Source organism: Lissotriton vulgaris, chromosome 9, assembly GCF_964263255.1.
Source record: "Lissotriton vulgaris chromosome 9, aLisVul1.2, whole genome shotgun sequence".
In the NCBI taxonomy this organism is placed as follows: Eukaryota; Metazoa; Chordata; class Amphibia; order Caudata; family Salamandridae; genus Lissotriton; species Lissotriton vulgaris.
In genome coordinates, this window is record NC_141697.1 from 232,776,201 (window position 1) to 232,803,265 (window position 27,065).

The 27,065-nt window shown below is 43.4% G+C and overlaps 1 protein-coding gene across 1 annotated transcript in view; it reads right to left on the minus strand.

Annotated features, from left to right (window-relative positions):
• The window catches only part of BMF (Bcl2 modifying factor), a 183,470-nt gene that overhangs the window by 104,749 nt on the left and 51,656 nt on the right, over positions 1–27,065 (minus strand). The window contains exons 2-3 of the mRNA XM_086937369.1: positions 8,311–8,648; positions 987–1,147 (exon numbers count right to left, since the gene is read on the minus strand). Of these exons, the coding sequence (XP_086793495.1) occupies positions 987–1,147; positions 8,311–8,648 (499 nt within the window). The remainder of the gene's footprint in view (positions 1–986; positions 1,148–8,310; positions 8,649–27,065) is intronic.

A 27,065-nucleotide genomic window follows, 5' to 3' on the forward strand; every position in this document is an offset into this window, starting at 1 on the left:
TGGGGAATAAAAGATAGTTTACTGTAAATTTTTACCCTCAGGTGCCTTACTGAGGGCTTCAGACCTAAGAGCCAGCAGTCAAACAACCACTCCTCTTTCACGTGACAAAAACAAAAATGTCGGTTTTACCTGCTTTGCACAGCAGATAGTTAGTCATCAGTCAATCCAACCGAAGCAAAAGTCTCTGACATTTTGGCAGAACGATCTCAGCATTTATTGTCCTATAACCTACCTTACTTTCATTTGGAAAACAAACCAAGAGGGCAGACACCACATAACTCGGGCATCAGATTACCCACCACGGCCCGCAAGGGAGTTATCCCAAGCCCCCTCTAAGTATATGCACACACTGGGAAAACAAATCTTTAATCAAGACCTAAAACAAAAGTCCTAAATCTATATTGTGATTTGTCAACATTGATTTGACACTAGGAATAGAATTTGGCATGAAAGAGATTAATTTATTTTCTGGTTCTTATTGTGTAGGGAAATAGAAGAAATAGTGTGTGGACGCCGTCCGCATAACAGCAACGAGAAATATGATAAATAAAAAGGTAAATCAAATTAAATTTAATATCATAAATGTCCTGAAGTTTAATAATTTCTTAATTTCATATCCATCTAGGGTAGATGAGTGCTCATTACCAGTTTTTGCGTTAGATCCATTAGCACCCTAGCTACGTTACTGAAGGTACCAAAGTCTCTGTTGAATAACTTAAATATGCTATCAAATTTGAATAGGCACCACAATGCACTCCGAGTGGCAGAAATAAAACACATGGTGACATTGTAGGCTTTGCCTAACTCCTGGAGGAGCTATTTGGCATAGATAGTGCTAAAACCAATGGTCCTGACCCTTGCACTTTTAACTTAACAATGAATGACACTGGTATCGAAAGAATAAACCTTGACAGGGTACAGGTGATGAGAAGAGGGCATCTGCGTACAATTTCCCATAAGATAAATTCATTTATTGTTAAGCTTACCCTTTGTATATGTAGCCTATGGAACTGGTCTCCGATGCGTTGAAGTTTCCGTGCAATCTGGACTTCAGCACTAATGTCCTGCCGCCCGCGTGGAACTCCTTCTTGGAGATGCAAATTTGGGTCTAGGCTGGTTGGATAATGCAAACGATACCCAGCATTCCCTGAAACAGTGGGGGAGAAACTGTCAAAATTATATTTTGTGCAGTAACACCAAAGTATGGGACACACAGTTATTAATGTATTATTTTATTTTCAACAGGCTTGTATATCGTGGGACAGACCCATGAGTACATCAGGTCACAAATCAGGAAAATCAGCTATAAAGTATCAAAAGTGTTCATAGGATACAGTCCCTTGAACACATATTTTGCAGTTGCAGAAAACATTGTGCACTTGTGTCCATATGGGGAAGCATTGTAAAGAAAAAATTGGTTCTGTCGGGGTACAGTTTCTAACCCCTCCCAACTTTCATACTAAGATTTCACTGCTTGCTTCCCCATATGGTGGTAAACGTAATGGGGCAACCCGGTGTCCCTCAGAACACGGGTATACGTATTTTAAAGAAAAAATGTGTACTGTCGAGGTATCAATTACTTAGGACAAGTAGCAACAGCTTACTTATGACCAATATGAATGATTTACAAAGAAAAACAAATAGAGATATAACACACACCAAAACTTTTTGAATCAATAATGTATTAAGAGAAAATCAAACCACACAGTGAACTCACACTTCTGTTTTATAACACACACCTGACGCTGCCTTTTAAATCAATCCTTAGGCTGCCATCTCTCCCCCTCCTGCCCTGAGGAAGACCCGCCTGGATGCACTTTCAATTCTTGCGTGATACACAGGGTCGAAACGTCGGCGTATTGTATATGTCTACAAAACGCTTATGATCACAGTCCCATTCGTCATTGGATCATTAAGCATATGTGCTAATAATAAGGGCATTTATGAAATATTTCTCCCTCCCCCTCCCCATTTTTTTGCACAATTGTTTCTGTATATAGTGGACTATATTTATCACCATTCACCACATGTCACTGTTTCACCACAGTCACTTACTTCACATTGCAATTCAAATTGTAAATTGCGACAGCCTTAATTATTTGATTTTCTCTTAATATATTATTGATTCAAAAATGTTTGAAGAAACTGTATTACACTATTAATAAGACTGAAAAAGTTCAATGTCCAGCCAGTGCTATAACTTCAAAGTGGACCAGGAAGAATTGTTGAAAGAGCATTTACAAACATGATACACACAAAAAATGGTAATTCCACTTTCAGAGGACTAAACACAAAAACACGTGTTTTTACAGAGTTTAATGGTAGGCACTAGTTTCTGTAACTCTGACCCTGTGGCATCTGCGCAGTTTGTATGTTTAAATCATTTTTTAGGTGCCTATGGACTAGGATATGGCAACATTATATCCACAAAGAATTGGGATGTCTACATTGAAGTTTGGCTGCCATAGTATTAGGGCCTCATTTTGTTATATGCCAACAAACTAACAAAGAGGTTTGAATTGCTGTCCCTCAAAGTAGAATAGTTCAGGTTAAGAGAAGATAGGGAGGAGGACCCACAGAGAACAAGACAGTACTATGCCAATGAGTTACTGTTTACTCTAACCCCTGCCCAAGAACTCTCGGAAAGATCCCAAAGGAAAGCCATCGCAAATAGAAAATCTGAATCTTGCAGGATTTTTTATCATAAATATTAACATTAGTGCACACTTATATAAATTTCTACTTTCTAGAGTTATTACATTTCATTCATTTAATGCTTCACATACTTAAATGAAGTTAAGGCACGCAGTGAATATAATGTCAAATGCACGTATACAATTGCATTTCTCAGACATGTAAGGGTGGAGTCTAAATTGCACTACTTCAAAGTCATGGTAATATATATATATATATATATATATATATATATATATATATATATATATATATATATATATATATATATATATATATATATATATATATGGGACAGCAGCGTATGGATTCTGCACGCATTCCACACAGCGAGGCCCATCTGTGGGCTTGAAAAGTTACCAACTGAACATTAGCGCGACATGAGGCACTACAAGTCCCGTAAGTCCCATCTAGGGCGTGCATCTAAGCAAGAAGGGGTGTGGTGCCTCAAGCGCTCCTTCATAACTGCCAAGGCCTCTGAAGAGAAGTGGGGACACTTCGAAACGCGTCAGGCATCCAGGGCAGTTTGAACAGTCAAAGGATATCGTTGTGCTGGAGGCGTGCTTACCATTCAAGGCTCCTTGTGTGGAGCTGAGGTCTGGGTGCCCCTTTGTACGTTGGGTACCACGGAGCTGGAATATTTACGCGGCGGCCCATGCCACGGAAGGAGCACCACCCTGAAAGAACCGGGGGCCATGCGGTCTTGACTACGGGCCGAGAACATGGGACAGCAGCGTATGGATTGTGCACGCATTCCACACAGCGAGGCCCATCTGTGGGGTTGAAAAGTTACCAACTGAACATTAGCGCGACTTGAGGCACTACAAGTCCCATAAGTCCCATCTAGGGCGTGCATCTAAGCAAGAAGGGGTGTGGTGCCTCGAGCGCTCCTTCATAACTGCCAAAGCCTCTGAAGAGAAGTGGGGACACTTCAAAACGCGTCAGGCATCCAGGGCAGTTTGAACAGTCAAAGGATATCGTTGTGCTGGAGGCGTGCTTACCATTCAAGGCTCCTTGGGTGCAGCTGAGGTCTGGGTGCTCCTTTGTACGTTGGGTACCTCGGAGCTGGAATATATATATATATATATATATATATATATATATATATATATATATATATATATATATATATATATATATATATATATATATATATATATATATATATATATATATATATATATCACATGGTGACCATTTTGGAATGGTCATACATATAACAATGAGCATTAGTGAGACTTGAGGTAACTTTCAAATTGATCTAAATTGCTAATTCACCTACGTTGTTTTACACCATACAAATAGATTTCACTGTGATTATTTTTCATAGTTGGAATATATATATATTACATGGACTTAATGTCTCTGTTATCATTATATAATCTGAGTTCCTTCTCAAATACTTTTTTACCTGACTGTGACCCTGCTGTAAATAGCCGAGGCATATTAACATACAAATGTCTCCGTTCCCTTATCTCGTCCCAGTGAGCTTTAGCAGTATTGTAACTTACGGTCCCCGATATGAACGTTCATCATTGTGTCCAAGTGGGCTAATTGTTCAACCAACAATTCCTTAGTGTCTCGTTTCCATAGTGTTACACTGGATGATACATCAACATCCAAGTTGTTTTAGTCAAAAAGATCGCTCATATAAAATATATTAGAGTACCTGTATGTGCAAGACTGCATAACAGCTGTTCGTGCTCTAAAACTGTGTGGAAAACAAAAATACAAATGTATATGTGCATGAGGGGTACAGGTGTAGCTGTGGTCTCTCTCAAAAATACATATAAATCCTCATCACTGTTAAGGACATACAGCTCCTTACTGTCCATCTCCAATATACATCTTGATTCTAAGTGCCTCAATTGTACTTCTCTATCTCCTCCTCTTTTGTTTTTAGGAGCTTGTGCCAGGCACGTGTATTTCATGTTAGTTACATTGCTGTTCTGTAATTTCGCGAAGTGTTGAGCACCCAGGTAGGTTCTATCCGTGTTAGCGATAGCCCTGAGATGTTGTAGTATGTGTTTGTCTGCAGATTATATAGTGCTTCCTATGTATATTTCTGGGCATGTGCATTTTAGCATGTAGACCACATATTCACTCTTACAGGTAAGCATCCCTCTCACCTTAAGTATTTTCTTTAACGGTGTAGTGATCTCAGATAGATTCCATCCATGTTGACAGGCTTTATATCAATTGCACTTAATAAATCCTTCTGTACGTGTCAACCATGTCTGTTGTGGAGTTTTTGTTTTAAAGTCACTTCTCACTAACTGGTCTTGAATTGATAAAGCTCTTCTAAAGCAAATTTGGCGGTGGCTGGGTATATCCTATCGTATTATTAAATAATTTCTGATCATGTGCCAATGTTTTTGTAGGGCACTACGCAATCCATTGTGGTCTACATTGTATGATGTTATGGACCTTTTTAGCTGGTCTTTTGCCTTGTTGTCTTGGATGTAAACAAGGCCCTGTCTCTTTTTATTGATGTTGCCCTCTTAGAGGCTTCCTCTAAATTGGTTTTAGAGTACCCTCTTTCTCTGAAACGTGTAGGCATTTCTGTTTCTGCACTGTTGTATTGTTATTCTGTGCTGCACAAGTGTCTAGATCTAAAAAATTCCCCAATGGGGATACTCTAAATCAGAGGAACTGTATGGAAGCTGCGGACATGCAAAATGGCATTTCCTGCCGTAGGTTTTCTGAATACTGTGGTCACCAGTTTGCACCCTCCACTTGACTAGAACATCTAAAAATTATATTTCAGATTGACTGATATTACTTGTGAAGCTCAAATTGAGTTTATTACAGTTAAGCTCTTAAACGAATGCTTCTGCTTGTGTTAGTGTGCCTTTCCATAATATGAACAGATCCTCTATGTTTGAGACTTGTAGTATACTGTGAACCACCCACTGCCCATGCACCTGTTCCTTCCACTAGCCCATATGCACATTTGCATAGCTGGGAGCAAAGCAGGTGCCCATGGCTGTCCCTTCTTATCGCCCCCCAGCTATGCGACTAACACAAGCAGAAGAACTAAGAGTAAGAGTATCCCCTTTGGGGACCTTTTTAGAGCTAGACCTCTCCGAACACACTCCATGCTATTTATCCCACCGGATCTGACAGATGCATGCGATGTGGGACCCCGAAAACGGACTTTATACATGTGGTGTGGAGCTAACCATTCATAGTGATGTACTGGAATGAGATCTTGCAAAACCTAAATGGGGCGACAGGGCAGGTAGTTACATGTAACCCACGCGATGTTCTACTGGGCCTGATACCAGCCCCTCCTAAAAGGAAACTTAGTCACAAATTCATGGTGCTGGGTTTGGTGCTGACTAAAATGCAGATCTCCATTAAATGGATGGGTGCACACCCACCCAAATATACAGTACAGTTATGTGATATGTCTGAATGGGCAGTGGCTAAGGAGGCTAGAATGAAGCATAGCCATCTTCATGAAGTGAGTGTGGGCTTCCACATATGTGTTACTGATATTTTTATGAAGAGTAACGAGGATGTGAGAGATGAGAGTGCAGTGCTCAGTCAGTCTGTCTTCTGTCTCTCATTGATCAATGAGAACGATCTGGATCTAACAGCAAGCTGGTGCAAGTTGGGTCTGAAGCACAGAAACTGCTCTCCCTTTTCATATGTAAACAGGATAGGCATTTTTACACAAGCAGTGAAAACACTAAAGTTCTCTCGATCCTCCAATTATGTTGCAATGGCACATACATATTCACATTAGTGTTCATTGCCTTTTTCAGACACTACTTCCATGACATTATCTAGCTGTCTCGGCCACCAGAAGACATTTGGCCATGATTGACAATTAAAAATCGCTGAAGGCTCTATTGTGGGCCATGCCATATGAATGAAGAGACCTGATTAGGCCAAATCTGACAAGCATCTCCTTTCAAATGGTTACTGTCGAACCGCCCCCCCGACTCACCAGTCAGTTCAATAATTGCCAAAAATTGATAGGCTGCGTTGATGCTCTGATGTAACTGAAAAGAAACATGTTGCACTTTATGAAGCACTGAAATTACAAAAAAATAAATAAACCTTAACTGGAGAGATAGCTTCCCTGGTTCCTTGATATATACAAAAAGCTTTGGCGGCCAGTAATTGACAAACTATTACTCATGGTGCTTCATGCCTCACTTACGCAACGCCCTCTCCACTCCCTTTCAAAACAGCTACAGAGCTCCCACACTTAAAGAAAATTCCTGATGATCCTAACCAAATGACCACTACAGTAAGGTTCTGGCTACGTATGTGGTTGGGATTATCTCAAACTATTTACAGAAATCCAATTTTTTGGGAAGCCTTCCAGGCAGGCTTTCATCCCAAACAAAATATCGATTCCACAGTAATTGAGGTACTCAATGACCACAGACTAGAGGTAGTTAACAGTACTCAAGAAGCATTGGATCGCCTTGATCTTTCTGCAGCCTTCAACACTTATCAGTCACAAAACTCTTCTGAACCTTGTGGGGGTGGCGGGCATTAGAGCCAGTGCCTTTAAAAGGTTAACCTGATCAATGGGTCCTGACTAACCAATCACAGGCTGCACAGCGGGATCTATATACTGCACAAGAAAGGCAGGTGAAGGGAGGAGTCATCCAGGGATCCTCCCTCTCACTACATTTGTCAAATATTTACATAACACATTTGGCAATAGAGCTTGTCTCAAAAGGCACTCACCTATACATGTCACAGATGATGCCTAGATTGTGTTAAGAAAGGGTATCAGACTCCCTACTACGGTGGACTTTCAATGCACCCTTCAATTGACCTGGAATTGGATGAGCACTAATGGCCTGAAACTCAACTCAGAGAAAACTCAGGTTCTGATAACTAATAAAAACAAACATTGGCAATGCCAACAGGGTTAGCTTATGAATGCACTGTCAAGCAGATTTAAAAATTCATGTAGGTTAATGACTGCACTCCTTCCTTCTGGGCTGCTGCTGCGAGAAAAACACCCTAAATTATCTAGTTACCCAAGACACTTTAATAGCATTAAAATTTCATGTGTGTGCCTGTGAAAGTTCAACCTCAGCCAGCTGGATAAATAAACAAATAGGAATTATATAGAAACTATAGGCTCAAAGAATCGAATGGTGTTTTTGGGTTGGGGTAAAGATTTGCTTTGGCAAATGCGCCTCCTGTGCTACCTGTCATCATACAACGAAGCAGAGGGTGAGGACAATACAGCTAGAGAGGAAGCCTATACTAGCATATGCCGGAAAATTACAACTTTTTAGTCTAAAGCTTGGCTTTTTGGCATTATACTGTACGCTTACTATATTTACTGCATATGTTTTTGCCAACTGGTAGAGAAAATATTAAACAAATATTGTGATATGTGATGTCACCAGACCCCTACAATATATATGATATGAAACACACTGATGCTTTAAATAATGAGATAATTGTATTAGAAAACACAAGTCTGCAGTTTGTTCAAAAACAGCATACACATTCCAGTAGCCTTTTTAAACTGCTGATTTCAGTCTTTATATTGTTAACTCGGTGTAAAACTACAAAAGACACCGTGTCCTCAAAAGAGATACTCTTTAGTGGGTTTTAAGGTTAGTCTTTCCTTACCATAGAAAAGTCTTTGAGGTTCTTCGGTTACTCCACATGGCAACATGATGTCATCACTGGGAGATGACGGGCTGTGGGTCTGCGTTGCCTTATCCTTATGTTCTGTGCTCTTGTTGCCTGGGCCACAGCAATGTGACAGAGGAAACAGCTGTACTCTGCCCAGGAAACATGTGTAGGACTGTGTCTGGCTAAAGAAAGAAGGTGGGTTCAGACTTTCAGATTGACCTGGTAATATATAGTCATCAGGGTGAAATACATCATCGTCCAGCTCATCCGGGGTCGAATAGTCCACTCCTATACACCTCTGATACATTTTATCATCGCCATAGGGAGGTTTCCTGCCAGAAAACAAAATAAACATTTCAGTTAAAATGGGAAGGAAAAAGTAAACAATCCTATCATGCAAGAAAACTCCAGGAACTAGACCCCATGTGTTGAAATACTAATCTGTACGTTTCTGTAAATCTGAATGCATTAAACCAGGGTTTTCGCAAGTGTTGATCAAGACATACTAATATCTATAGGACTCTCAAAGAGGGACAAAAGAAAATGTTGCACAGACTGGCAAGTAAGTTTAGATGAAAGAGTGTGACAATATGATTTTTGCCATTATATATTGTGTTGTCCAATTTTAAGCCAAAGTTCTCGAAACTATATAACAACCAAAGATCAAAAGGGGCAATAGAAAGGGTATGTCATTCAGAGCAAAACAATGCAACGTTGAGTCAATACACCACGTAACAAATATTGGTAGATCTACCCACTAAACCAGAATGGTATACTCATTTTCCAAGCACATCGCCAGGCTGGCAAGTTTTTTTATTTTTATTTTAATGAAAATCAACTTGAACATCATATATTTTTGTGAAAACACTCGATGACCAAGAATACACATTAGCGTTGAACTGCAGCAGCTGGTAAACGCTCTGGATTAGGGCTTTCTCTCCTAAATAAAATGCGTCAATCACTGGTATGTGAATGTAGTGAATACTCACATACAATATACAAAAACACTGGTAGCGATACGGGACTCAAACACATATGATCAAGAATAGAGATTACCACTGGCCTGTACCACAATGACTTGTTAGGTCTCTTTATTGGTCTAATTCAGTCACACTTATTTTTACCTTGAAAATTTACTTGGATTCAGCCCTCCTTGACATACACTAGAGTTGAGATAGACTGACACATGACGATTGCAACAGTGAGAAATAGACCCTGTACATGGCCTGGAGATAATTACTGGCTTTACCTCACACGAGCGATATACCATTGTGTTGTAAATAGTTGAACAAGCATAATCCACAGGAAGCGTGTTTTTTTATACGTTGTATACCATTTATATTCTTTGCATGGTTATTAATAAATTATTCAGTATTTCGCCTCAGCCCCCTTAGTGAACAGTGTTCCCTATCATGACCATCGCAGCTTCTTAAAGAAATAAGCATTTACAATGCAATGGTCTCGGCATTGTTAAAGTTAGAGCTATTGGCATTGCTCATGACATTATTTTTGTTTATGTTTTTGTTTTTAAAACATATAAATAAATGGCATTGTCATTTACAATGCCAATAGCTTAATCTCTCGCAAATGCGAGACCTATTGCATTTGCACCCACTCACAGAGCCACACACACAAAGCCACCCACACACACATACAGAGCCAACCACACAGAGTCATTCACATAGAGCCACCCACACATACACAGAGCCACCTACACACACACAGAGCCACCCTCACACAGACCCACCTATACACACACAGAGCCACCCTCACACAGACCCACCTACAAAAAAAGCTACCCACACAGAGCCCAACACACATACAGAGCCCAACACACACACACACACACACACAAACAGAGCCACACACACAGAGACAGAGCCACACACACACAGACAGAGCCACTCACAGACAGAGCCACACACACACACAGAGCCACACACACAGAACCACACACACAGAGCGCCACACACACACAGAGCCACACACACACACAGAGCCACACACACACACACACACAGAGCCACACACACACACAGAGCCACACACACACACACACACACACAGAGCCACACACACACACACACACACACACACACACACACACACAGAGAGAGCCACACACAAAGAGTCTTAAAATCATTGGGAAATACACGGGTAAACAAAGGGCCAGCACGTGCTACGTATCATCATATAGAGAAGAACCAAACCACTCTAAGTCATACATGTGACGATTTCAATGATTCCCAATGCAGACTCACAGCATATTAAAGTTAACCCCATTTCTTTTGGTGGGGCTGTGTAACAACATATATAATCAAGTAACTATCGTTCTGATGAAAAACATCTGCAAGCTTGTTCTCGAACTAAGAGGGAAGAGGACACATAGTGAAGGTCCCTAAACATTTATAAAAAGTTTGTAATCTAGGCACACGACAGACAAGGTTCGTTCCTTGCCTTCACAGCCCAAACAGGGTTCTTGCACACTTTCTCCCAGTTCCATGATGAACTCCTCATTGTTTGCAGCAGTAAATGTAAATGTAAATGTATTGGCATTTATATAGCGTACTACTTACCCGTAGGGTCCCAAGGCGCTTCGACCGCTGCGAAACCCTTCCTGGCTTCCCTGAGAGATGGTCCCTTAATGGGTATCTCCAGGGTGAGACCAGGCATCCCCGGCGGTCTGGTGGGGCCGTTAGTGAAGATGAGGCAAGCTAATGCCCAGAGTTGCCGAGTGTGATCGCTGATCAGAGTGGGCACCGAGGCGAGAGAATTATCGAGTCCGCTGACCCTGGTCCAGAAACCTGCCGCGCCGGGAATCGAACCCTGGTCCCGGGCCGTCCTCTGCTCTCGGGTCTGCCGCCTCTAACCAGTGAGCCACACTACACTTCACCAGCAGTAGCGTGGATGGCACAACTACCTCCTTGAGTACTGCTCCTTTTAGTGACCACCACTATTAACACCTTATATTCATATAGAAAGAGCATTCCAGCCCTAAATGCCAGACGCGGCGTAAAGCTGGATAGCAGACAACAATTGTACAAGAACAAGAGGGGACTAGACACCGTCCTCTGCAAGGTTCCACAGGAGGCTAATGATTACTGATAACACGCACTTGGAAGGTTTCAAAACCAGACAACAACATCCAATACAAAAGGCGAGGCATTGGAGAATTTCCTGATCCTAGCACGCAGATCCTTACCCCAGCCCCTCCGTTCCCTGAACACTGGCTTCTAGCTGCCATGCCTCATGGTAGGTTGATAGAAGACATTCATTTCCAATTCGCTGAGAAACACCAGGTCAAGGCTCCCTGAGAACAGAGGGCTTTGGAAGGACAGCATCACCTTACCCAGAGATTGCTTCATGGGAGCAGTGCCTTACTCTGCAGTGCCCCAAGGCCGTCAAGAAGGCGCGGATTGGAGCCAAGTCCGCAGCATGTGCTCAGCGAGACAAAGCAAAAACAAAGGAAGTAGTATGAGTGAGCGCTCAACTGCACACCAAACAGGCAATGCCAAACTTCCAGGCGGAGGAGGGCCGACCCCGACACAGCACTGCCGTGCATCACTTCCCAGACTCCCCACCTCACAACCCCAATGAGCACACGCCCCAGACAAAGCATCCTGACCCCCCTCTCCCCCCGCCCCCCTCCAGCTTGCAGCCTTTGTCAGGCGCAGACACCGCAACAGCGAGATGACCGAAAACAGAGATAAGCTTAAGCAAACCTCTTCGACTCATTTCACTGGACTTAACTATGGAAGAATGGCCAATAAATGAAATGAACAAAGACACCCAAAACTGATCAGTATGGTCACTTATCTTTCTGAGACTAGGCTCGACCTGTATTGAAGAGTCAGTGGAACTCAAACAGTAGAAACAATAAAGACGCCAGTATTGGGGAAAGAAGGGCTGCAAAGTTCAGAGTCCTTTAGCAAAAGTATTGATGATAACGTCACTGCTGAATGCTCCCAATGATGGCAACAACTGCTATATACCTGCACCAACTTGTCTTGACCCTCACTTCATCCAGGTGCACGCTACACAACCCAACAGCCTACACCTACAGATGACACCAATAACCTCAGTTCCCAGACCCCCTGATGGTTACCCACAATCACAGTTTAATTTCAACCATATCAGCGCAGTAGCTTTTGTTCAAATTCTCCCCCAGAGCACAACAATTGCTGCTCATCAACACCCACAGCAGCCCAACGACAATTGCTTCCTACGCAAACCTCACCTCGATGGCTGCGGTCTCACTAACCCCAACAATAGCATAAGTCTATGGCTTCCACATAGCACATCAAAGCTCTACTGCCCTGATCGCAACTCTGAACATGAGCTTCCTGCACTTGGATTCAAATTATACTGACACCAGTCCAACAACCGATGCCCCAAACCCCTCAGTTCTGTATGCTGCTAGTGGCCGTTTCCTTATAACGGCTGCTGCATTTAACTGTCATTATCAATCCAACAATTATATGCAACCATCAACCTAATTCTTAACAACTTACATCTTGTCTGCACACCCATCATTTTGTCGGGCCTCAAGCTATACGAATGCTTCCCTAAACAAGTGCCCTAACCACTCTCATGGCCTATGCCTAATCTAGGTACTACTACAGTAGTCCAAATTGCCCTACCAACCCCACTACTGCCACCCTAAATACTGTGTCCTGAGTTCCTTCCCATCTTTCATGGCGTCATGCTCCCGCCTCTCTACTTTGGTTTTCATTTTTGTTACCCAAGTTCGCCTCTGTTGTCTGTCTTTTATACTACTCTCAAGGCTGCTGCATTCTGGTTATACCTTCACCCTCCTTCCCCCACCCGTAGCTGTCAAAACACTGCCCACATCACTGCCTACATCGTTTTAGTAAAAGCTGATGTTGCTCCAGACTTTCCTCATAGACCCTCTTCTCTATTTGGGCATCCTTCCCCTTGGTTACCGACTCTTGTTCCCCCAACCCGTTATTTTATCCCTAGACCATTATTATTAACACCTCCCAGCCTATTTGCTACCTCCTTCGCCTCACTGTGTGCCTATGTCCTCGGATCTCCCTTATACTGTTGCCACCTGACAATCAGACCGTTAGCTAAGTCCCAGCCGGCTCTCCCCCTTTACCTCTCCTCTTCGGGATGAAGTGCGGTCCCTACTCACTTCCTCTGGTGCACACGGCTTCTTCCTTGCACCTCCACCTCCTGCTGTTACCTCGTGTCTTCTCTGCCCCTCCTCAACATCTAGTCGCTGTACCCTCACTCCCTGTTGTTGCCCCTCCCAACCTTCCTGTCTTCGCTTTAAGGCCATGGTCGCTTACATCCCCCGCAGGCTGAGCTTCGGCTTTCCGGTTCCAAGACCTGCTCCTCAGCCCCGAGTCCCGGTGAGTCACGGCCCCTTTAAGGCTGGGCCACCGCGGAAAAAAAGGAAAAAAAGGACAGGATTTCGATTCACAACATTCGGGGCCGCGGGGCGTGCTCTGGACTGAGGCAGTGGCGCGGACGGAGACGCGCGCACGCATGGTAGAACAACAGGCAGCGCGACACGCATGCGCCGAGATGTGCTTGCCCCTCTGACTGAATGTTTTGTTCAGTGCGCATGCGGAGAGAATAGCGTTAACCTCAGCGTCCGTGTTGAAGTCAGGCATGACGTCATTGCTTTCCTTTCCAAATATTTTGTGATACAAAGGTACAGCCTGTTCTTGAGACCCCTCCCTTAAAAAGACAAAACAGAGACAAACCAATACCGTTTGCCCGGAGCTTATCATAGTTGTCGGATCACATAAGTGTACACTCGTCATTTATTTAATTGACCAGCTGTTCTACTGGCCATTGTCAACCTGTTCAGCACGGTAGTGTATGCTATTAGTCATGAAAACAAAAGAAAGACTCACCCAATCGCAGCAGGAGAGAGGAAAATAAAAGGATGGAGAGAGAACAAGCCGACAGGAGGGCAGTCGAACACCACCATGTTTCTCCGAGGTCATGCAGGAATGCCTCGGAGAAACGCCCCGTCATTTTCCGACTGGGGGACGTGTTTTTCTCTCTCTCCTCTTCCCATTGGCTGGAATGTAAAATTTCAGCCAATGGGAAGAGGAGAGAAAGAACATGAAAAAACACGCCCCCGAATCCGAAAAAGAAGGGGCTTAAACGGCAGACGCCCCTCTCCTCCAATGGCTGGCCTCCGTTTAGGAAGCCAGCCAATGGAGAAGAGGGGCGGGTTTAAGCCCCTACTCTAGAAAACATAAAATCTCGGCAGCGAGACTGTGCAAGCGCAGCCTACGCAGGCCGAGACCTAACGAGGGTTGCAAAAATGTGTGACTGGCACTACAAAGTCAAGGAACAGAGAGAGTCTTAATAATGGAAAGATGCATCTCAAGTGCCATATGATGTCAATATGTATGCCCTGTTATTTTCATTAGGCAGGTTACCATAGCCCTAAGACAAGCAAAGAGAATGGGCACAACCTCACCCCTCGTTGAGTATTAAAAAACAGTTATAAGCAGGGTAAGATGGCAGGTCTGATTGGTGCAATGAGCTCCTCCCACTTTTGTGCACCCGCTGCACTACCAATAGCTACACCTCTGGAAGAGTGCATTCAGCAATGGACCAAATATTGTCTGAGGGTAACAGTATGTTGAGAAAACGGTATACTATAAATGGCCCAACTGATATGTCTTTCCCTATATTGCAATCACAAATCATACATACTAATTCATTCGGGCACCAAAAAGCATCAAAAGCGTTCATTAATATTAGACTCCCATCCATATTTATTTTCTTTTGTCCTCCCCAGTTTCGAGAAAAGTTTTAAAACGAGTCATATTTTTAACTATTCGCTTCTTGGGTACCTTCATCCTAATCCTCCAGGTTTTTAAAACATATTCTGTAATTGCTTGTTGGACCACATTCCCTCTGTTGCTATTGGATAAAGTAATCCCTGCTGTACATTAAACTACTTAAATGCTGGCTGTCTAGCTCTTTCAAAGAGGGAGCAAGAATACAAATTGAATTCCTAGTGTTTACAATTTAGCACATCAAAAAAGCTGTTAGATATTTATTGCAAGATATTAGCATCAGTTTAATAGTAAGACAAGTCAGCTTTTTCTTTAAAGGCACAGTCGCTCAGAATGCGTATAAACATGCAGAAAGATTCTAAATGTTCTGCTTGTCACTGTACAGCTAGAAAAACAGAGCAGAAGAAAGAAAAACAATATTTTGTTTTCATTCTTTAAACACTTGTTTTAATTATGTTCCTTGACCAGACCTGCTTTTCTACTCCACCGCTGGTTCTGGCAGCAGGAACTGTGACATCAGATGTCAACTGCAATAATTGTTTTAGTTGAGCAGCTATGTCCTTTCTTAATGGGTGACTGGGTGCGTCACAAGTTGCCTATTATCGAGAAAAAATTAGAGAAAATTGCAGAATCCCATATATTATAGGGTAATTGCTTCATCGAACTCTCTGATACAAATGTGATTTAGAACAGGTTTTAGCCACCATTGTCTCAAATTGTAAATATAATGGGCAGAAGAAAAAGTAAAACAATGTCTTAAGGCCTTATTTAGAGTTTGGTGGCTGGAATACTATGTCAGAACGTGTGGGATATCCTGTCTGCTGCGTTAAAAGTAGCACAAGTTATAATGCACCTGCAATATGGAAGACAGGACATCCACCATGTTTATAACAGAGTATCCTTTCAGCCAGTCTCTAAATAAAGTCCTACATCTTCTTGTTTTAACACAGACATAACCCATGCTCCTTCTCTGCCATTTAACTATCTGGTCCATGAGGTCCCTATCTATCATCCTCATCTGAAGGAAAAATAGCTATCCAACCCTGATTGCAACTTATTTTCTAAAACAGTTCATGGACATTACACTATCTCCCTTATTTTCTACCACTATTAGTTTTAACTAGTAGCAAGTACTTCTCCTTAAGAGTAATTATCCATCCTCTCTTACAAGTTCCTGGGGTTTCCCATACACCATCCATATTTGAGGCAATAGTGTTTCTCTCTCACTCTATTCTCTCTCCCTTGGTGAAAAGGGATATGTCACACTCAGCAGCTTTCCCAAACTGATTTGTTTTTTTATTTAATTTAGTCACAGTAATCTATGAAGCCATTTAATAAGGCCCTAAATGAATGCATCAAAATGACTGCATCATCTTAAAGAGTAAGATGTGTAGGGGTTAACCAGTCCAGACTCACCTCGGACTACTCTTTCAACCGTAAAGCATCCTGACACTTCACAAGTGGGCCCAAAACAAACTATTGCGTCTGTGCCCTCTGGAACATCATTTACATGCTTATCGCCAGTCCTCCTTCTTTTGATGCGGTCGACAAAACAGTACAGGTAACAGAATCAATGACCTCTCTATGACACAAAGACAGTACAAATGCAGACCTTTATGTCGATGTATTTTGTCAATATTAGGTCCAGCACAGAGGCGCAACTAGTGCCAAATTTCGGGGGGCGGGGGGAAGGGGGGGTCAAGAAAAAATTTCGGGGGGGAAAGGGGGGGGCTGGACCTTTAATCAGTAGGCAGAGTGGAGCTGCAGGGGCTCTTAGAAGGGGTGAAACAACTGCAAGGCCTAATTAACATTAAAATGATCTTTAGAAGACCTGTGAAACGTTCGGGTGCGGCTCGGTGTGTGCCCGAGATCTGTCTCATCCCGGGCTGCCACACACGACGGAGGGGCTAAAGCCCGGTGAGTTCAATGGGTGTTGCGCGCCTGGTCCAGCACATTACCTGCTACACTGTACCTGATCCTTTTCTACACCTTACCTATTTGGGGGAGGAGCTACGATACTTTTATCGACCATTTAAGTTCAAATACTGGTAACAAGTCAACAAAATATATTCACAGAGTCGAGGAGGGACACTGAGTGACAGTGGTTTAGGCTCTCATTTATGGCTTGGCCTACAGACTTCTTTAGCTGTCTCACCAGCTACAAGTAGTCAAAAACCTCCTAAAACAAGCATTTGTAATGCAATAAGTCTCACATTTGCGAGAGTTTAAGCTATTGGCATTGTAAATGACACGTTTTATTTATCTGTTTTGATAGTTAACACATAAATAACAGGCATTGTCATTTACAATGCTAATAGCTCAAACTATTACATGCGAGACCTATTTCATTAGAAAGCAGTGGCCGCTATTGTCCCGGGCTGCTTGGAAAGTGAAAGCGCGCATTGCACGCTGAATGTTGCAGGAAAGCGTGTCGTGCCTGCAGTAGGAGAAATTTGTTAAAGAAAATAGTGCTTATAGACTAAATTAGACATACCTTGTAACAAGAGAAGTAAAAGGGCCAGTTCTAATGGAGGTTACAAATTGAGACAAGGCCATACTAAGGAGAGACTAACAAGCCTATTAACCAATCAGAAGCCACCATTTACAAAGGACAATGACACAAGCCAATGAAAAATATGGGCGAATAGTGGGCCGAGCTTCAAGTCCATACTGTACTACAGCATGCCTCACAGAGCAGCACATGCGCTGCCCAGGCTCAACCTAACAATGCATCCTACACATGCAGAGCCTAGTTTGGCTTTGGCTCAGAACTAATGGTCTGTTGATCTGTCATTCAAATTTAGCATCTGCCGATTATGGCATGCGGCATAGGGAAATGGCTCGGCCATTTCTCCCACTGGCTCTCTTGCACTCTGGGTGGTGGCCTTTTCCTGCTCACCTGCAAATCCTCTAAAAAGAAGTGCACCTCAGTGGCAAGGCTAGTAGGTCAATACTTAACTTTGCTAATTTTTTTCCTTTCCAGTTTATTATACTTTTTTGCGTTTAAAGTTATTCTTGTTTGCTTAAACTATGACCCAGGTTACAGTAATTTAAAGCTAGATTTAGCGTTTCTTTGCGGCAATAAGAGTTATGTTTCCTATCATGGACATCAAAACTAAAAGGGTTTCTTTACTGGTTATCAGTGCACATGGCTCTTTCCCATTTCCATGTGAATTTAATTGCAGGTTAACTCTTATGCTCCATCATTCTGACAGACAATTACACAAATACCTTGAGAACCAGTGAACTACAGTAGGCACAGTTAAAGTTATTGTGTATTGTTGTGTGCATCATACAAAATAATAGCCTGGCCACTAAAAGGAGTCACTTTCTTGCTGTGACATTAAAATAATCGGCTGCCACGTCTTTCAGCTGCGCTCCACAATTATCTATCTGGCCAGGACACAGGCTAGAAGAAGAACAGTGCCAGCTTATCTTGCTCCTTCCTTGGCACGACACAAGCCAAGTGATTTACAGCACTTGTCCAAACACGCAGTGAAAACAAAGGCTGCCAAAGGCGGATCCAATTGAAAGAGCCGTGCAAAATAAAAAGCAGTGAAACATACAATTATCTCGATGGCTGGGTTCAGATGAGGAACTGTCCTAAATGACCAGTAGAGAGACTACAGAACTATTTCCGCTTTATCGACGCGTTCTACATGCAGGTGAAGGGGACCGCCATGGGGTGTCCTTATGCTCCAGAGATGGCGGTCCTCTTCATGGCTCTGTATGAGAAGCACTTCGTATACCGAAATAACCCTTATCGACAACACATAACAACATGGTATCGTTACATTGATGATATTTGGTGTCAGTGGAACGGTTCAGAAGAACTGCTTATCCGTTTCCATGAATGGTTAAACACGAGGCACCCTGATATAAAATTCAGTATCACCTACAGTGAGATACGCCAGACTTTTTTGGACGTTGAGGTCTTTCCACAAGAACACAAGTTGACAACTAGTATGAATACAAAGAGACAGCAGCGGACCCTACAGTGCCGCACCTAGAATCCAGTTCCAAAGAATTTTTTGTTTCCTTTTTTGTATGTATTTTTTTGTGCTGCCAACCCCAACGCCAGCTGCTGTTTGGCGTTGCTGTGCTCTCCAGATCAGAAATTGTTTTTTTCTATATGTTCATGGGGGCGCACCAAAATAGAAGTCCAGAAGAAGAGTTGTATAGAAAAGTTCTTTATTTATCTTAATCCATTAAAATACAAATACAAAGAAATCAGCCAAGCTGATTTCTTTGTATTTGTATTTTAATGGATTAAGATAAATAAAAAACTTTTCTATACAACTCTTCTTCTGGACTTCTATTTTGGTGCGCCCCCATGAACATATAGAAAAAAACAAGTTGACAACTACTTTATACAGAAAAATGACTGATAAAAATACAATACTTCACTACCGGAGCTTTCCCCCTCAAAGCCTGAAAGCCAACCTACCCTATAGTCAACTGCTACTAATAAGACGCGATTGTTCCAGAAAAGAAGATTTTATGGCACATACTGAAATTCTATGTAACCAGTTGAGAACTAGGGGTTACCCAAAAAAATGTTAAAACATGCCACCAAACGTGCATGGTACACACCCAGGGAGGAATTACTAACTAAGAAAGACAAAAACCCTTTAGAGAAACTTGTATGTGTTACAACATATGGTCCACACACGAACAAATTCAGAGCAATCATTTTAAGAAATTGGCATCTAATCTCTAATTTAGAGATGCCAATGGGAAAACCATTGTTTGCTCTAAAGAAGAACAAGAGTATTGGCCAACAAATTATCAGAGCAGACTTAGGGATACCTACATTTAAAAGGGACCTACATACTCAATGGAATCTCAAACCTGTGGAAGGGCACCACAAGTGTAGGACCTGTACATCGTGTGCCAGCACAATCGAAGGATCAGTGTTTGAATTTAATTCCATCAAATGGACTCATAAAGAGTTCACAAACTGCAAAAGTCGACACCTAGTGTATGCCAGAATATGTCCGTGCTCTAAACTATATATTGGAAAGACCAGCCAACAAGTGAATCAAAGATTGTCTCAACATCGCTCGAGAATTAAGCAAATTGACTGCTCCAATGGTCCAACACTTTTTAGAGAAGAACCACACAGAAAAAGACTTGAAGTGGACAGTGCTTTCTGGCATAAAAATTCCTCCGCGGGGAGAAGATACAGAGACTATACTGATGAAAAGAGAAGCATATTTGATTTTGAAATTCAATTGGGTGACCGATGGATTGAGCGAGATGTCTGAGCTACAGCAAATAATCTGATGAGTCCCCTGTACTGATGACCCATTTGATCAATAATGACTTCCAGCAGACAATCGAGTAATACGGCAATAAATTACCTAACTAAGTTATTCCCATAATTACCATAATTTAAGTCTGTCTTATTTGACCCAGAAAATCGATTTATAATGATCTCGATTAGAACAACTAGCAACACGGCAAGAAATTCTTCTGTACAAAAGATTCACTGCAAAGTTTATTGAATTCATTATATAACTGTGGCTACAAGCGGTATCAACCACAATGTGACAACAATTCCCATAATTCATGCGCACATACGCTTCCCATCACCCAACACGTGACCACATCCACCACTTCCGCAATACGCATTTGAAATTACATGGACCCGCGTTGCGCTGCCGAACGCGTACAGAGTCCACGGAGACGGGCGACGGATAGCTCCGGTAACGAACAGAAGATGAAACAGAAGGTGAGACCTCTAATAAGTAGCCACGATCAAATGTGTTCGGCGGGATGACGTAAAAAACTAGAAATACACCATTTATTCATTTTTTTGCACAGACTTAACAAGCACGCGAAGCCACAACGCGGATGCGATTCTTGAAAATAAATATGAAAGTGTGAAGAACGGTACAAAATTTAAATGTTCTCAACCTGCATTTTCAAGTAAGTCTTGAGTAAAATAGGTAATTGGACACGTAGATACGCAATATTCAAATAGTCAATAAGTTTGCTTATCATTTATCATTCATTATAGATAATGCCATCCCTGCTCGACCATGATTTAAAGACCTGTGCGACATGTACTACCTAGAATCAAGCGTGACCGCTTGCTCCTGAACAGAATCAAAAAGCAGTAAGTTCCTGATGCCGTATAAGACAAATGCACCATAGTGATGAAGCAATGAACTAGCTGATCCACATAACCTGAGACAATTGCTTTGTCTCCCTTTATCACTTAGGACTACAAAGCGTTATAGGATAACACCAGAGTACTGGAAAAAGACACAAAGAGTCCCCAAAAGACAGAGGTAACCACTTTTAGTGGTATAGATAAAGTGAGGCAGAATGAAAGAGAAGGTCCCTTTATTTACTTGTTCCCCGTTTCATTTGACAGGTACACAGTCCAGCCCTGATGAAAACCCCGTGAAATTAGTAACGGGTTTGGAAACGCGTCTACTCACAAAGGGTCATTAAACCAGCAGTGTGCATCCTAGTGGTGGACCCTTAGAACAAAGTGAAACTCCTTGGAGGGTATCCCTTGTGAGCATAGTCCTAGCACATTGTGATATACATATCAGACAGGACTGATTTGAGAAAAAGAACTGGTGTACTGTTGTCATGTAATGCTATACATATTTTTTTGATTGTATTCAATTGTTTGTAACTATTTTCACACTTTTTGGTGCATATATATTGTTTTTTTGAAAATGTGTTTACTGATTTAAATGTCTTGTAGTGTGTCAAACTTGGACATTTTAAAGATTACAAATGTGTAAAACTATATGATGCAAATGGATAAATAAAACAAGTGCCTAAGAATTAATTAGTTTAGGCACGGAGTCTGCCTAAATAAAAAGCAGCAATATAAAATCGAGACCAGGTTATTTGCTTTTTGATCAGGATCAGATAGATGATGTCCTACCTGGTAACATAAGGAAAAGACCCCCTCCGGTTTAAAGAATGTTGCAGGAAAGCATGTCGTGCCTTCAGTAGGAGAAATGTGTTAAAGAAAATAGTGCTTATAGACTAAATTAGACATACCGTGTAACAATAGAAGTAAAAGGGCCAGTCCTAATGGAGGCTACAAATGGAGACAAGGCCATACTAAGGAGAGACTAACAAGCCTATTAACCAATCAGAAGCCAACATTTACAAAGGACAATGACACAAGCCAATGAAAAATATGGGCGTATAGTGAGCGGAGCTTCAAGTCCATACTGTACTACAGCGTGCCTCACAGAGCAGCGCATGCGCTGCCCAGGCTCAACCTAACAATGCATCCTACACATGTAGAGCCTAGTTTGGCTTTGGCTCAGAACTAATGGTCTGTTGATCTGTCATTCACATTTTGCATCTGCCGATTATGGCATGCATCATAGGGAAATGGCTCGGGCCATTTCTCCCACTGGCTCTCTTGCACTCTGGGTGGTGGCATTTTCCTGCTCACCTGTGAAAATCCTCTAAAAAGAAGTGCACCTCAGTGGCAAGGCTGGTAGGTCAATACTTCACTTTGCAAATTTTTTCCTTTCCAGTTTGTTATACTTTTGTGCGTTTAAAGTTATTCTTGTTTGTTTAAACTATGTCCTAGGTTACAGTAATTTAAAGCTAGATGTAGCGTTTCTTAGATGTAGCGTTTCTTTGCGGCAATAAGAGTTGTATTTCCTATCATGGACATCAAAACTAACAAGCATTTACAATGCAACGGTTTCGCCTTTGTAAAAGTTAGAGCTATTGGCATTGTAAATGACAAATTTTTTATTTATGTGTTGGTTTTGAAAACAGATAAATAAATGGCATTGCCATTTACAATGCCAATAGCTTAATCTCTCGCAAACAGTAAAGACGATTAATAATAACTAACCTCCTTCTTATCAAAGGACCAAAAACCCAGCCTTAAGTTGCAGTTATTAAAGGGCTTGCCGACAATTAGGAGCTCCCTGAGTGATGGTGTGAGTTTTGTAGGTGTGTGTGTGTGTGTGTGTGTGTGTGCACGTGTGTATTGCTGACATGCAATGCTCACATTCAATTAGGAGCTCCCTGAGTGATGGTGTCTGTGTTTGTAGGTGTGTGTGCGCGTGTGCACGTGAGTATGCACATGTGCACGGGTGTGTGTGCATGATCATTGTGTGAATGAACGTTCACGAGTGTGTATGAATGTGCGCATGTGAGTGAGTGTGCATATGCATGGATCCACAAGGCATGAAAATGTATGTGCCACTCTAGTTCGTTGGTCTGCAAGGATTTTTTCATTATGCCCTCTGAGGCAATCATGGAACAGAAACAATGTTTACTGCATGTGTGAGTGAAAGCAAGTGAATGCCAGAATGCATTTGTTTGTATCTGTGGCAATGTGTTGAAAGTGGTGCGTGCTTGTGTGAGGGAAAGTGTGTGAAAGAGAGAGATAGTGTGCCTTAAGGCCTTAAAGGCCTTAAAGGGCTGGTGTCAATATGCAACACATGTCAGCAACTCATTCTCCTGCTCATCTATGCAATCCTAAATCAAAATGTACGTGTGTGTTCGTGCATGTGCACTCGTGTAAGTGTGTGTCTGTGCGCATTTGTGGAAGAATGCACAAGTGGATTAGAGTTTGAATGTGTGAATAATACGTACACCACTCTAGGGAGGTGGTCTGGCATATTCGGCCTCCCATTAACATACTCACTGAAGCAAACATAAACTAAACCAAATCTTGTGTGTGAGCTGTAGGGTCTGTTTCCCTTGCGAAAATAAGAGGTGTGAAGCAAATGACCACATGGGAGTCAACCCCGAGCTCCCAAAGTGTCATTGCCTGCAGGGGAATGAAATCAAATCGTGATGCCTATAAAATATAACAGCTTAATGTAACACAAGATAAGTAACCTAAAAATCACTTGACAAACATGACATTTGCGTTCAAACAAATTTAAAACAGAATAGCAACACAAAACACAAATATACAATTTAGACTGTAACGTAAGATAAACACACAAACATATAATGCTATAACGTAACATACTATAACATAACATACTATAACATAATTATTGCAGAGAACGCGGTGCTTTGCAGGACATATGTGAATTACGTCACATAATTCGAAAAAACCCTCTGTCACAAACAGGCTGTGATGGTGAATGACATCATATGTTTTTAATAATTAACCCACGGAGTGTTGAATTGCACATGTCACAACTGGCTCTACAGTCGTCTGCACATGTTTTGTATGTTAAAGTTCACTTCTGTGGTACTAGCGGCTGGAGTAGCTGACACTAGCCCCTTCCCATTTAACACTGTCTGGTCTTTGAGAAACGAGAGGGCTTTCACTCACAGCTGGTAGGGGAGGGGCCCTGGGGTCGCCGGGGGCTCGGTGTAGGGCAGGGGGAGCCGGACAGTGGGTCCGCGGCACCTGAGAGCGGTGGAGAGAAGGGAGAGAAAGAATAAAGAGCCGGGGGAGGGGGAGGCAAGAGGGGGTTGGGGTAGGGAGTGTCCGCCGCCCACATAGCAGCATAGGAGCCAGCCAGCTCACTTTGAGAGCCCTCCCTGTCCCAGAGTTTGGTGCAGGAAAGTGAGGGCAGAGACTGGACCAGGGGCGAGGAAGGCTCAGACTGACGAGGGGCAGTGAGGGGATGAGCACAGAGAGGGGCAGTGAGAGGGCTGAGATCAGAGCAGGGCAGGAAGGGCTGAGATTTGACCAGGGGGCGAAGAAGGCTCAGACTGACGAGGGGCAGTGAAGAATTGAGTGTGGAGCTGAGCTGTGAGGGGCTGAGTATGGAGCCGGACAGTGGGAGGGCAGCGAGGGCTCTGAGGCTGGACCAGGGGAGTGAGGAAGGCTCGGACTGAAGAGCAGGGCAGTGAGGGAGACAATATGTGGGTGTACTTGTAAATGTGGGTGTACTTGTAAAGCGCACTGTGACTCCAAGGCGTATCCTGGCGCTGAAGACCGCTGGAGAACCCGTCCTGGTTTTCCCTGTGAGATGGTCCCTTTCTGGGTATCTCCAAGGTGAAACCAGGCATCCCCGGCGTCTGTGGGGGGCCGTTGTAGAGATGAGGCAAGCTTAATGCCCAGAGTTGCCGAGTGTGTTCCCTGGTTAGAGTAGGCACCGAGGGGAGAATTATCGAGTCCGTTTGACCCTGGTCCACGACCCTGCGGCGTCGGGGATTGAACCCTGGTCCCGGGTCTGCCGCCTCTAACCAGTGAGCCACACCACTCCACTGGCACAGGGCAGTGACTGGGCTGAGTATGGAGCAGGTCAGTGAGAGGCTGATAGAACCTGGATGAGGGGGCCCCTCCATAGGGGCAGTGGGGGTGTGTGTGGAGCTGAGTTTTGAGGGAGCTGAGTCTGCAGAAAGACAGTGAGTGGCGCAGTCTCGAGCATGGCAGTGAGGGGGCAGAGTATGAAACAAGGCTGTGATGGGTAAGCGTGGAACAGGGGGTAGTAGTTTTAAGGCGGTTTGGAAGTGAGGGGGCAAAGCTATAGTTGGTAACTGAGGGGCACTCGGGTTGTATCCGGACAGTGAGGGTGAACACAGAGCAGGACAGTTAATGGGCGCTTGCATAATCAAGGGGGGCAGAGAGGACGGTGGCTGGGTCCCATGTAAATGTGATAAACCGGTTAAATGATTCGGCTCAGCGTGTACACACGGGGGTGGGGGCTGAGCTTGAAGTAGGGCAGTGAGGAGGGCTGGGTCAGTGGCGGGACAGTACAGGGAGTATTGGGACAGTGCGGGTGCTGGGTCGACTGCGGGCCGCTAAGTGAGGCTGATTTCGGAGCACGGCTAAGGGGGGCTGAGTAGGGACAGAGCGGCTAGATACTGAGCCCCAAGCAGGCAGGAGTGAGAGGTCTGCTGTAGCAGGCAGGGCAGTGGTACCTGGACTGGGCAGAGGCAGGAGAGACCGTGGGGCCTATTCGGAGCTCTGTGAAACTCTGCCCCTCCTCTGCTGGCCATGCCCCCCCACTCTACATCCTCACATAAAACCAAACCAAGTGTGTCTGCTGCGCCCCCTTCATGCCCCCCCTGCTTTGCTGAAGCCAACTTTCCCTGGCGCACCTTACCTTTTTTTTTGTTTAGGGGGGGGGGGGTATTAGTATAAACTGCTCTCTCTCCTCCCTCCACTCTCAGGCCCTCTCCACTCCCACTGTTGTTTCTTCTCAGAGGTCATTAGCAGCTGACGTTAAATAGATGAATACACCCCCCCCCCCCCCAGCCTGTCTAACAAACCTCTCTTAATTAGGCGCCGACCCATTCTGACGTATGGGGGATGGTTAATGATTCAAGCAAAAACAAAACTTCTAAAAAAAAAAAATACTAGTTTCTCAACCCCCCCTCTGTCTTTTGACTGCAGAGTGGAGGAGGCGTATCTCCCGGTCATTAGGGGCGTGGCACGGAACAGGTAGGCCCCAAATGGTACCTTTCGGTGGGGGTGGTGCGCAGAGTAAGTCTCCCTCCCACCACACTTCCATTTTCCCTCCCACCGCTGTTTATGGGGTGCATTGTGCCTTGTGGTTGTTTTGCAGATGCGTGTTTGTGTTCCTACCTCCCCGTCCTTCCGATACCTCAGGGCCCCACAGACAGCATCAAACTCCCACAAATTTAACTGAAAGTTCAATGTACCGGATGTAGAATCCTTGAGTGCTCGCCCTCGTTTACTACAAGCCATTGTATACCGCAGACTCCCTCATTCTAGACGTGCCCCTCAATTAGCAAACTGTTGTTGGAAAAAAAGCAAACACACGGAAATAATAATTACAACATATCCACGGTAGGGGTCAGCCCTTTTGAAGTGCAAATTTTAGAAGGAGGGGCCGCAGCGTCTCCTGTGAAGGGAGGAAAGGTTAATTTAAGAGTCGGCCGTTGGTCCGGGAAGGGTTGCATATGTGCCCCTGGATAACGCTGATTTCAGACTTACCAGAAATATCAGCAGATTTTGGAAATCCCTCAGATTTTCTGTTTTTGCCTGCATTTACATACACTGCCAGAGAATAAAGAAGGGTG